General features: G+C 34.8%; 1 protein-coding gene across 1 annotated transcript; it reads right to left on the bottom strand.

The window, feature by feature from the left end:
• Nucleotides 1-6,629: 6,629 nt before the first annotated feature.
• Nucleotides 6,630-9,317, bottom strand: SP555 (SPRY domain-containing SOCS box protein SP555). The gene is made up of 2 exons (XM_089631131.1): nt 9,127-9,317; nt 6,630-7,408 (listed from the first exon to the last, which is right to left on the bottom strand). The coding sequence occupies exon 2, from the start codon at nt 7,390-7,392 to the stop codon at nt 6,691-6,693; it is 702 nt and encodes a 233-aa protein (XP_089487257.1). The 5' UTR covers nt 7,393-7,408; nt 9,127-9,317; the 3' UTR covers nt 6,630-6,690.
• Between the last annotated feature and the right edge of the window lie 5,147 nt (nt 9,318-14,464).

Below are 14,464 nucleotides of genomic sequence, written 5' to 3'. Positions count from 1 at the left end.
CATCAATACCTAATTCCTTGAGTGCAGCTATGGAAGACGCAAACCTTTCGATAAAATTATTTAACTCATTTGGGTTACTAGGTGCCAATAATTTTAAATTCAAAATATTGTTCAGATAAAAGGTACCTAGCACGCGTTTGTCCTGATATTTCTTTTCGAGAGCTTCCCAAATTAAAAAATAATTTTGTTCGTTCGGAAGTATTCCCGCAAAAACTGATAACGCCTTTCCTTGGAGTTTCCCTATCAGATATTGCATCTTTTGCGACGTATTCAAATTTTCATTTGAGTGAATGTTTAATTTAAAAGCTTCATAAAATATCGACCAATTCTCTTGATTACCATCGAACGATGGCATCTCGATCGGTGGGAGCTTAATTAATGGTGAATTATTTAACTTCTGTCGATCGCGTGATGAATCTTGCTTTGCTATAATGCTTTCGCGTATAGAAACTACAAAACAGTACTTATTTTCGAATTTACTCCATAAATCGAAATTCATATTGTAATTTGAATCCTTTTTCAACTGAAGTGTATGAAATTCATCACAAAATGTGTTAAATTGTGCATAATATGTAGCTATATTAACCGTTTGTTTAAGAAAATCCTCCGAACTTCTCGTCTCCCTGTCCGCAATACTTTTCGCTTTCTCGTATAATTCATTAACACGATTATGCATCAAATTAATCTTCGATTCTACTAACTTGATTTTAATATCCTGAGTACTATCGCTAGTCGCCATGATTAATTGTATGTAGGAATTTAAACACAACAATAATTACAAATGCAACCTAGTACATACAAATTAACAAAGTATAAAGAGGAAATAATATTTATTTATAACTTTAAATATGTTAATTTTAAATACCCCGTTGGTAATCCGGCTCGAAAGAACCAAAAATGGTGTCGCGAAGCTGCGACTCCACTATATATTTTAGAGGTGGTGTGATATGCCACACGCCCAAAGGACCTGTCCCAAACTACTCCGAATGATAGGTATGGGACGATATATGCATCCGACAAACCCGATGGACAGTGCAATAATCAAAGGTATAAATCTGGGCTTCTGGAGCACAAGATAAGCCCAGATTGGAATGCAGGAAAGATGGACTCACCCGTTGATGACTATCACACGTCTCCAGGAGTATTGGTTGATTTCACTTCACAAAATATATGTATTATCGCCCTGTCTGATATTAACTATCACTCCGAACTCTGATAAGCAACTGACACCACTTGTCAGATTTTACATGTGTCGCAACAATATTTTTACTATGGTGACATTTTTGGGATGGGTAAAAGGGTAGGTAGGACATTTGCAGGATTTTGTATTGATATTACACTTGTCCATTAAGCCTGTGGATGCATACCTAACAATCCCCTATATATTGCGCGAACAGCACTGTTATTGTTAAATTTTATTCTCTGCTTTTGTGTAAACCGTTTATTCTTTATTTCATATTATGCTATTAATTTTTTTTTAAGGAACACAATAGGAAATTTTATTTTTTAAGCTTATTATAGTTAAGCGCACTTGAAGTGAAACAACACAAAACTGCGCTATATAAATGCTATGTTATTATTATTATTATAGTACAATGCAGGGCCGGCCCTTTGCAGGCGCAATTGGAGCAGTCCGTACTAGGCTAAACTTACCTACTAAATTACGTACTTGTCAAGGCGCAACGTAGCCAAGGAGTCAAGGCACTGATAATTCATAACACCTTTTATAACACCGATGAGGTTTTTACTGGTTCCTGGCGCCGTTTGACTCGGGGCTGTAAGGGAATGATTCCAGATCTTTTTCTAAGAAAATTCGATATTATCGTGATTATATATATTTATAATAATTACAAAACTGTATCAAGATAATTTAATATGTCAAAATTAAAAAAAAAAATCATTTGGTAACATGGAGCCTGGGAAGACGAGTTTTAAAGTCCGACGCCAAGGTTGGGAATTGGTCCACAAATCGAGTTTTTTTTAGTCGAATTATTTTGGAATCAAGTTTATATCATAAGAATTTTCACATATCCATAATTTCAGTTAATTTGATTAGATAGAACCTGAGAAAGTTTTTAGAAGAAATAAAAATTTTCAGGAGAGAAGGGTTTTTTCTTTCTACCGGAAATCCTTTCCAAGGGAGCAGTCCACTATTAAATAATAATTTATTTATTTATTTAAATTTTATTTGGTACATTATTTTTTACAATTTATGTTTTCCAGTAATGTAGGCCTCACTGGGTGGCTTGCCCGTGCTGAGGCCTTCATTTTATAATATGAAAATATAATCTACATATTACATTTAAAAAGAAAATAATACATTTAAAATTAAAAATACGAAATACGTAATAATACATTTAAAATTAAAAAATAATACAATGAAAATAATCTTGTGTGTTTGTGAGTGATGTGTGTTTATATTGGTTTTGTGTGTTACGTGTAGGTTTTATTTTTATTTTATGCTATGACATTTTGGTAATATTGTCTTTTTTGTTCTTTAATCCATTTTGTAATTTTGTGTGTGAATTTATTTTTACTTTCCTCAATTTTAATTTCAAGTTTTACACTGTTGAAAGCTTTTATAGCATGGTATTGGTAGTGTCTTTGTCCAAAGCTTGAATTTACTGTCGGAGTTTTTATGTTTTCTTTGTACGCTTATCTAACTGGTCTGTTAGTGTTATTTTGTGCATGTTGAAGTTAATTTTTTTGTCAAAAATGTAGTTTAGTAGTGTTTTAACGTATAATTGGAGTATATCTAGTAGGGGAGACCTAGGAGAGTTGTGACAGAGGAGAGTTGTGACAATGACAATTTCTCCCCACCTATAATAGTTAGCGAGATGGCAACAACGCTCGTTTGCCGCTCTAGAGATGCGCTACTTCACTCAGTACACGCCGGTGGCGCACGAGAAGCGGTCGCGTAGTTACGACGTCTGCGTGTAAAAAAAAGCGAAAAGTAAGTTTTTATTCAAAATTTTGATTGTATTTATAGCATGTCTTATTACATGTACGTTGTTGTGTTATCTTTTCTTAAGTTGTATGGTTATTTAAGTCTCAAAGCGTTACATTGATATTTTGTGTTTGCATCGTGTTTAGAAAATATGAATCATTATTCGGACCAAGTCGGAATTTTGAGCACCTAGGAGGGTTGTGACAGCATGTCACAACTCTCCTATTTGACTTAATTTTTCTGCTGGGTTATTTCGACACTTTTTAATTAATTTGCGATGTCTGTATATGTGTTTGTGCATTAGTGTATTAAGGTCAAATCTTGCAAGTACAGTCCGCAATAAAATCATGTCTCTAAAAATTCATTTTCGATAAAAAAATATTTCGTCTTGTGGTGTGATATTGCATGCTAAATGACTACTTTTTTGTTACAGAATGCCTAATAACTACACACGAAATACTGATAAAGGCACTGCTAGTGTCGAAATATACGAACTTGCCTTTGAAGAGGTTACGTTAAGAGGTAAAAGTCTAAGAGATGCCGCGTCCTCTTACAATCTGAACTACATGTCTTTATCAAGATATATTAAGAAGAAAGTTGATTATCAAGCAAACCCAGTAGGCGAGGCTCCATCTATGGGTTATACCTATACCAGTCCGACGATATTTACACAAGAGGAGGAGAATATATTAAGCAACTATTTGCTAACATGTGCAGCAGCTAATTATGGACTGACAACTAAAGAAACTAGAGTCATTGCATATAAGTTAGCCAAAAAATATAATAAAAAAATTCCAAAGTCATGGGAGGAATATAAAAAGGCAGGAGAAGTGTGGCTTAAGCTATTTATGCAACGACACCCCAATTTATCTTTAAGATTGCCTCAATCTACTAGCATAGCTCGCGCTACCAGCTTCAATAAAACAAATGTGGCCACTTTTTTTGACAACTACACAGGGGTCTTAAGCAGATATAAACTTGATGCCAAAGATATTTGGAATGTCGATGAGACTGGAATAACTACCGTCCAAAAGCCTGATAGGATAATTGCGCGACGCGGAGAAAAACAAGTCAGTGCCATGACATCGGCAGAAAGAGGGACCTTGGTCACACTGGCTTTATCTGGAAATTCAATAGGTAATTACATACCACCTATGTTTATATTTCCTCGTAAACGATTCCAAGAGCATTTCATTCGGGACGGCCCAATTGGTTCAGTCGGAACAGCTAACGGATCAGGCTGGATGCAAGAGGATGATTTTCAAGTTTTCCTTGAGCATTTTAAAAATCATGTTAGACCATCAAAAGAGCAAAGAGCTCTGTTGCTCCTAGATAATTATGCCTCGCATACAGCTCTAAAAAACATTGAATTCTGCAGAGAAAATGGCATAATTTTGCTCACATTTCCCCCACACTGTACGCACAAGCTACAGCCACTGGATCGTGCCATTTTTGGACCCCTTAAAAAAGCAATTAATACAGCTTCTGACAATTGGATGCGAAGCAATGCCGGGAAAGTCATGACAATTTATGACATCCCATCTATAACAAAGTCTGCATTTGATGTAGCAATCACTGCAAGGAATATCAGTGCTGGTTTTGCTGCAACTGGAACATGGCCGGTTAACACAAACATATTTGGAGAAGCCGATTTCCTGCCAAGTCAAGTCACTGATCGTCCCAACCCAGAACTAGAGCAATCCATTTCAGAAATTTTGGACAATCCAGCAGAAAAAACCATAACTCCAAATCTCAACACCGGCACAGTTGATAACGTTGAAGCAAGATCCATTACTCCAGGTGCATCTATAGATCAGACCATGCCATCTAGCAATTCATCAGTTGTTAACAATAATGCCAATGAACCTGTTGCCTCCACGTCTATAGCCCATACCCCAGTTCTGAATAATAATGCCATTGAACCTATTACATCCACGTCTACAGCCTATAGCACAATTGTGAAGAATAATGCTCATGAATCTGTTGCCTCCACTTCTTCAGCACATAGCCCAGTCCTGAACAATGATGCTAATGAACCTGTTGCCTCCGCGTTTACAGTCCATAGTCCTCTTGCCACTGTTTCTAATGTGTTCTCGCCAGAATTAGTTAGGCCGTTGCCAAAAGCTCCGCCACGAAAAAACTGCCAACCAAACAGACGCAAAGTCAAATCTGCTGTGCTTACTGACACACCTAATAAGGATGAAATAGCTGCTATAGAAGCCAAAAGGAAGTCGAAGAATGTGAAAAAGCGTGTCTTAAGCGACGATAAGGAGAATCCTAAAAAAGCCATGAAGACTAATAAGAAGAAGAGAACAGGTGATGACGAAAGAAATGCCGAAGAAAATAATTGTGTTTGCTTGGTTTGCCTTGAAGCCTATGCAAACAGCAGATCGAATGAGGAGTGGGTGCAATGCCTAGAATGCAAAGGCTGGTCACACGTAGATTGTACTGGAGGTGAGCTGCAATACATTTGCCATAATTGCCTATCAGTTTAAATTAAGATTTTTGACTGTTTATAATATGATTGATCTCAAAGCCATGCCATAATTACTTATAAGATATAATTACTTGTTATGGTAATGCCATGTGTTGTTTTTGTTGGTACTGAATGTACTAAAATATGATTACATTACTTTTTGCAAAAAAAAAACATTTTTTATTTATTTATAATATGTGTAATGGTATTTTTTAATAACTTAAATAGTCTAAATACAAAGCTGTCACAACTTACCTCGGTACCTGTCACAACTTACCTCGGTGATAGGGGAGTTGTGACAGAGGGAGTAGTTTTTCTTTTTGTTGATTTTCTCGGAAACTGTAATACTTTTATTAATTTTGATAATTGTTTTGGAAAGGGAAGGAATGGTGCTACATTAATTCACAAAGGTCATAACTGTGAAACGTTTATTGAGCGAGATATATCCCTTAAATTGAAAATTGTCACAACTCTCCTAGGTCTCCCCTACGTCACAGCTGTTGAATATTTGGTCTGTATCAGTCAGTCTATGTTTTTTTAGTATTACCTTTAAGATCGTTTTCTGTGCGGTTTCTATGTGATTGATAGCCGAGTTTGTTGCTCCTCATCAAGCAATAATTCCATATTCTATTATTGATTGGCAAAGTGCAAAATATATTGTTTTCAATTGTTTTATTTTATAAATGTTTCTTATGTTTAGGAAAATGTGTATTGTTTTGAGAAGTTTATTTGTGATTTGTTTGATGTGAGGTATCCATCTAAGCCTAAGGTTATGGTCAATTACGATTCCTAGATACTTTATTTGTTCTGTTTTTTCTAGAGGAGGGCAATCGCAGATGTTGGTGTTTAAACATTTGTATATTTTTATGGTGTTTGTGTTGTTTTTTGGCTGTCCCGTGCTATTTATATTGAAATTGAAAGGATATTTCATGTCACGTTTAGGGATAATGATTGAATCATTTCTATAGCGACGTTATCGTGAGAAAATCACCTCAAGGGTCAATTATCATAATTCGACACTGGAAAGGATAAATAGCTAGTGAGTCATATAGCTCTCTGGAGCTTTAGCCATTTTTACTTTCTAGCATCGATATTATTATTTCAAAATAAAACCACGAAATTTATTACAAATATTTATTTATTTTACATTTTTTGCGCTTGCATACTTTCAGTATCAATAATTTAATTAAGTAATAAATCTAGGTATCGAGTATTATATGATTTAACCTAATCACATTTATATTTTACATAAATAACATAATAAAAATTACCAAATTTCATTTTCCAATATATTGTTTTTTCTATTGGATGCTCCCGATTCGCATATGAACATTTTAATCTTTACAGGAAGCTTTAGGTATTCCACATCCTCTCTATCACAGACTGATTTTAAGATGACGGCTCTACAGCGATGTTGTAAGCTGAGGAATTGGTATTTGGTTCTGCCGAGAGCCATTTGAGTTTTAGCAGCGGTGGAACTGATCATCGGATATATGGGTTCCTTCACCTTTTCTAATCCCCTAAAGGCCACCCCCAAGTTGACCCCATCCTTGAAATACGTCAAAGTTCCGAGTAGTCCATCGAAAAGAATTCCCATGTTAACTGATTCGTTTTCGACGAATGGCTTTGTGTAATGGTGCCACCTTCCGCCATGCCAAGCAAGTCCTTTGTGCGATAAAGCCCACCCGTTTCTGTCTTCACCGATGATATTGGTGAATGTTTCAGATTGAAGACGGACGTTTTTGGTACCGATTCCGAACATCATGCTGGTGCCGAAGATCCTGCGGGAGACCATGATCTCCCAGTAGTGGCGGCCGTTGTTGAGGATGCGGGTGCCTCTGATGGCCGCGGTGCCGCTGCTCCAGTTGGGATGGAACCGGACCGTCTTCATCTCGTTGTCCAGGATGTGCACCTCGGGGCTCCGCTCCCGCCGGTCCCAGGTCCAATCGTAGCGATCGTAGGGTTCCATTCTTATTTTTTCTCGCCTTGAAAAAAAGAGTAATTATATATTTTGTGTAATTATTTTGAATGTTCATTCATTACGCACATTCGGAAAGTTATTTAGAATTTTATAAACAAAGGTTGACAATATTAAAAAAGATCAATCGTCGTAATGAAAAAAGTCATTAAGTAATAATAATTCTTCTTTTTTTTATTTTTGGAACAACTTAATGAGTAAAGCCTCAAATTATAATATTTAATTATTTAAGATAATATTAGCGACGTTTAAGCAAAAATTTGAAACAAATTTTTACTCGCTGCTATCTTTATGTACGACCCCAAGATTAAATAACGTCTTGGATAACCCAAGATTCGATAATGTATTGGATAAATACATTAAAAAAAAAATTATGTGCGGCATCCATAGACTTTTCTGCAAGTCTAGGACAAACGTATATTTTTATTTTTGGAATAACTTAATGAGTAAAACCTCAAATTGTAATATTTAAACAAATTAAATATAAACAAACTAATATGTAAACATTCTTGCCGCGGGCCGTTTTCTGCACGAAGTGGAGTAATTACGAAACAGTAACATTGTCTCAAAAAGACAGGTATTTTTGTTTTTCAAAAATCTAGCCTGCAGAAAAATGATATACTTATCATAATATGAATAGGTAAATACTAACCATCTTCCCGTCCTAGACGAATGCTATCGACAATTGACTACCTGACTACTTGACTACCTGCTCCCCGCTCCCTAGCCGTGGGTCAAAGCTACCTTTTATTTGTACCCCGAACAACTGAACTACTACATTTTGTTAAAAGCACACGAAACAAAACTAAATTATTAATAATTACAACACTCGCGTTTGTAGCATTATTTACTATTTGCAAGGTATTATTTTATCTAAGTCACCAATAAAAACTTAATCCACAAATTAATACAACGCTAGAATAAATGTATAAAAATACTGCTAAGTACAGCAGAAAAACTCTGAAATATTTCACAGTTCACGACATTGTAAGAATGTAAGTAAATAATAATCATAATATGTACATTTATAAAAATACTTCTTGATAATTTAATTTAAACCTGAGTAGAATAGAGTTGTTTTTAGCTTTTTATATATCGTTTTATAAAATCAAAAATATATAAATACGTATATAATAAACAAATATTGTATCCTGTGCGTTCAAAATCGTCCTGGCAAGTCAAATAAGGATTAATTTATGCAGTTAATTATTAAGTATCTCTCCATTTTTGGAATAGGATAATGCCTAGCAAATAATATTTGTACTATTCATGTGATTTTTCGTAAAAAATACGGCAAACAACAAAACTGTAAAAAATACTATTATTTATTTGTGTAAGACGTATCGCACATGAACAGCTGTGGGCCATTTTTTTGGTTCACTCAACTTGACAATCAATATCAAAAATACCTGGTTCATTATATTTTTGCAATTCATCTGGAATCGATTTAATCGATCCACGACCTTAGGATCCGAAGTCGAGTATCTTATAGGTTACTAGTTACACCTTGTATGGGTATTTTACCTATAATAACATTATAACTCGCTACAATTTAAGTTGTGATGAAAGAAAGAAATTGATAAATATGTTATACCAAATATAAAATATATGTATTTGAATATCGCTATTCAATACTAATATATTGAAAACTTATTGGAAAATTTCAAATATTAAAGAAAGGATTTAGATGAATGTGAGACAAAAAGCAATAATATTTATATTTACCTTGCTGATGTTGATACATCGAATGCATCCGGTAGTTATGGCGCCAGTCTGATACACAGGAGATTTAAAATGTCTGGTCCTAGATTGGTGGCTTCAGCACACCAATCTCACTAATAATAACAGACCATTTAATTAAATATTGTTGCTTAAAATGCATCCGAATTGACTAATTCAACACATCGCAGTCCCATCTCCAATATCACGCGGATCTGTGTCTCCCACGCAGCACGCAAGCGCGCGTTGTGCGATGCAATTTTTCAAAATCAATACTCAACTAACTTGTAGATTCACCCTCGCCGACTTCACTCTGCTCTGAAAAATACACTCTCACACACACATGCACACAGACACACACACCCTCACACGAAAACAACCCTTACGACAATAATAATAATAATCGGTGTAATAATTAATTGCGTGGAAGGGTGGAATTGCTATTCCTGCATATTCCTTCAAACTGCCCTCGCCAGATTTAATTTAAAGTTTTAACGAAAATTCAAACAGAAGTAACACTGTAGTACAAGCCAATTCAAAATCAGAAGGCATTCATGACTTTTTTACATTAGTTCCACACAAGAAGACAAAAGACAAAAAAAATCCCTTATGGCCTATGTCATCTTTGGGGATCAAGTATGCCGTTTAGGTCGATTCCTTACATACCGACATGGGACGATCATTTTTTTTTTATAGTGAATACCTCACAAGAGTCCCAGCTGCTCCCGTCTGGAGCCAGTGAGACTATGGCATCCCCAATTGGGGGATGTTGTGAGGCTGAAGGTAAGTGGGGAAGGGAAAGAGGAAGGTGGGGAAGTACCTGGCTATTCAGATCTAGTCACTAAACACGGCTAAAGCCATTTGGAGCAACGTTTCAATTCTGAATGGTGGTCTTACACCAGGGCGATACTGGTAGTATCTTCCACTCTGGAACGTGCCGCAAATATACTATATATTATTTTAATTAATTTTTTAATTAATTAATTGTGAAATAACACAAATTAATCAAATAAAATTTATTTGCGCACGCCGCACAGTGGACGGAATGAAGAAAAAACACGAATTAATTGTTTGATGGCTAAATATTAGTGCAATATATTTTATAATCTTATTAATGAATTATAACTATTTTTAAGTAAAAATATTAATTTATTATTATAAATGGCTTTTTCTCCATTTCGTCATTAATTGTAGTGAAAAATTCTTAATGTTTTTGTAAAATGTAGGGCTCAAAATGTTAGAACCTGCCGCTATGTGGTATTTTTGTGTTACGTAATTAATTAAAAACTATTTTGATTTCGCAGAAGTGGCATTTAATATACCCCGTTTTTTTAATGCCTCGAATAATTCTCTCCGGAGAATGCATATAGGCCTTCCTGAAAATAACAAAATTGTTCAAGGAAGGACAAAAGATGATCACAATTTATATATGACATTAAAGGTGAGACTTTAGTCAACAATACTTATATATTCATAAATGGGAACAAACGATGTTTTGTTTCTAAATGCTAATTGAAATATGCATTTTAACAGCAAAAAAATTCAAAAATAGTGTAAAATTAGATGTTAGTTCAAATCTCACACACATGATATATTGATATATAGTTTTGTAAATTTAATTAAAATACCTTGAGGAATGTCAGCCATAAGAAACTTTTGTAAATATATCCAAAAGTCACTTATTACACAACCGTCTCTGCTCACGCGTAGGAATGAACTGAAAAACGCGATGCTGAACATCCAACTTACGACACACTTTGCAGCGTTGCCAAACTTCCATCAAGTCCTATTGACATATTTAAATTAACACATAAAATGCAGAAACTATTGTACTACACTAAAAAAAATATAAATATTAAAAAAATTAACGTATGCAAAAACCACTTAATTCGCGTTTTTTTTCCATTCCGTCCAAAGTGCGCCGGGTTCGAACCCGCGACCTTCGGAATGGCAGTCCAATGCGTTACCACTGGACTATGCCGGCCGTCAGATCATGAACGCAATAGGCCGGGAAGTCGGGTATGCACTCTGTAACTGCAAAGGCCTCACTCTTTCTCGACTGGAGACTTTGGTAGCGGGTCTCAGAGAGAAAATCCACAGTTATACTGATTATAAAAATAATGTCATGTGATAGGAAAGTGTTTTCAACAAAATAAATCGTGAAAAAAGAATCGAAACACGAAACATAGCAAGATCCTATTGGCCCAAGCGACTCGGGTAAAAAAATCTTTCCCCAATAGGCCACTTGCAAGGATTTTCTAATGACTTGGAAAAAAATGAGTGGATAGATTTCTCTACTAAGATTACGAAAATGTTACTCAAAAAATTTTGAAATGTATAGTTTTTTTTAAATAAAATAAATAAATCTGTTATTTTTGGCTTGTGACGTCACCACTTGAAAATGTTCCGTCTCCAATATTATTGAATTAATTTTTGTAAAATTCCACACTGATTATTTTTTTTATATGGCAACACCTTGATTTCCGGCGACTTGTGAATTTGAATATTGACACTTGTTTGGGGTTTGGCTGTTTGTATTGTAGTCCGCTAACTTTGTTGAGAAATTAAGCATATATTATTTGGAAATGATTGAAGTAGGTTTTGTTCAGGGTCAGTCTGACAATTTGCCGAACATAGATTCATTTATGATGGCTACTTTTCTAAGTAATAATATGAATTTCATTGGAAGCGAAATTAGAAATGTCAAAACAAAAAGGTTAGTATTTTTTCTGTATCTTCTAATATACGAATATTATGTTATATATTTTGACAACATTTAATATGTACTTATATATTATGTTTCCATCAATTATTATTATTAAGACAATTGTTAACATTCAGTTATATGCAACTGTCTTTTGTTTTCAACGTGTTATTATTATATATTTTAAAGGTCTGCACGTGAAAGTTATGGTGATAATGCTATCGGGTATGTGCAGGTAAAAAGAGAAGGTCCTATCTGCACAGTGAAAGCAAAAATAACCCCCGAGCACCGTGTCCGCCAAAAAGCATACTCTGTTGTACTTTTGTGTGATGAGATGGAAGATGAAATACAAGTCTTAGAATGTCAAGACTGTGCAGCTTCTAGAGGTTAGTTGAACTGTATGTCGCTATATTGTAAAATATGTTTCTCTCCTCTAACCTCTACACTCTTCTACCCTATGGAGATGTGGGGAAGAGCAAACTCTTGTGTGATGTAACAAACACAGAATCATTGCGAGGGTCTCTGCCAGCTACCTGTTGACAAATAATTTATATTTGGAACATTTTGCTTTCAGGTGGCTGTAAACATGCACTGGCATTTCTAACATGGCTCCATAGGAGAAGTGAAGAACCAGCGTCGACATCTGTCGACTGTTATTGGAGAAAATCAAAGTTATCGTGTGTCGGAACCTCCCAAAAGTTCATTCTGGCATCCCAAGTTGGCAAGAACGCAGTAAAAAGCGTGGAAAAAGGTAATGGAGATTTCCTGGCAGCAGTACTCCAAAGGAGTCTTAAGGAGGGGCTTCGATGCCAACTGACTCAACTTTACATGGATCCGAAGCCCACTGACTGTTTGTCCATGCACAGGATGATTTCTGCTTTTAAGAAAACACGAAACCTGCACAATACAAGTGCTACAGATTTCATCAATTTTATTACATGTGATCTAAATATTCCTCCAAATATCTTCGAGGAAGTTTTTTCATTAACAAGAAAGCAGGCTAACTGCCCGTTATGGTACGAAATGCGATATGGCAGAATTACTGCATCCAAACTATACGAGGCAGCTAACTGCAAAACATTGGATGGAACATTGACTGAAGTCATCTTAGGGGCAGCCAAGATTCCAGACACAAAGGCTATGCAACGAGGTCGGCTTTTAGAACCTTTGGTGTTAAAGGTACTAGCAAACCAACTGGGACACAAATATAAAGAATGTGGTTTCAAAATCAGTTGCAAATTACCAATTATCGGTGGCTCCCCGGATGCAGTCACTGATGATTATATTGTTGAGGTCAAGTGTCCAGTCAAACATAGTACAATGAAAAATTACTTTTTTGAGGGTGTTGTTGCCAGAAAGTATTATGCACAAATGCAAATACAAATGTTTGTACTGAACAAATTCAAGGGAGTGTTTTGTGTTGCTGAACCCAACTTTGAATCATCTGGCAAAATAAATGTTTTCCACATCGATTACGATGAAGAATTCTGTGTCGAAGCTATTAATAAAGCCATGCTGTTTTGGTCCAGAGCTATATTTCCTGTACTTAAAAAAAATGTATAGGTATACATTATTTGAAATAAATCACGTATTTACTGCACTACACTCGCTTCTTTATTCATAATAATACATGATTATATTGATTATGTACAATAGCATCATATTATTTTCATCCCATCCACCATAGTATAATATGTATTTGTATAAAGTGACAGAAAAACAAAAACAAAAAGTTTACATAAGACATATTTTTACATTTATACCTAGTATTTATTTGATAATACGTACACATGTTATTGTATTATCGCATAGATTTTTTTTGTATTTATTATTGGAAGTAAGAAAATGATTACAAAGTGGAAATTCTAACACAAATAGAAATGTATTAAAAAGTGGAACATGATCACTTTGCTACAACACAACTGTATTTATATAAACTTGATGTAAAAGTAAGGCGTAATGAATGAATAGCAATCAATCCACTCTCAGTAAAATATTGGAAGCATTATTATAGTCAGTACTTGCACTGACTGGTAACGCTGGCCGCTAGATGGCGCTAGTGTAGCATGTTGCATTTCTTCGGGACAATACAAACCTAATGGCGGGCTTTAATATTCTTTTTACGTGTGAGCATAAGAACAGTAAGGTCGTATGTAGGTTACTAAATATTTTATTTTCGACTTATATAATTTATTAACGTAAAATAAAGAAAACATTTCAAATAACATGCATTAAAAAAAACCAACCCACAGAAGTCACGGGGCTAGGAGGCGCTAGTATAGCATAATCAGAATGTATGGTAAATGTAAGAAGTTGAAGGTGTTATACATAAATTATTCTACAGTATTTGATATTATCCCTTTTGGTGGCTTCATTGCCTATAAACTCTAAGTAAAAGCTCCAACATATGTTTTTATAAAAAACACATACTGGCGCTATAATTACATAATATTATACACTTTAGACTTATTCTATATACATTACATGAAGGATAAACAAAATTACACTGGTACATATTATGAATATTTATATTCAAGTTAAAGTTTATATGATAATGAAGCGCACATAACATTTTAAACTAAACATTAGCGTAGAGCACAAAACACTAAAAGACTAATAATATTAATAAGACTAATATGA

This window comes from Hesperophylax consimilis, chromosome 4 (assembly GCF_061612785.1).
Source record: "Hesperophylax consimilis isolate HC1 chromosome 4, BYU_Hcon_1.0, whole genome shotgun sequence".
Classification (NCBI taxonomy): domain Eukaryota; kingdom Metazoa; phylum Arthropoda; class Insecta; order Trichoptera; family Limnephilidae; genus Hesperophylax; species Hesperophylax consimilis.
The sequence above is the reverse complement of the archived record's forward strand: the minus strand, read 5'-3'. Positions and strand labels throughout refer to the sequence as shown.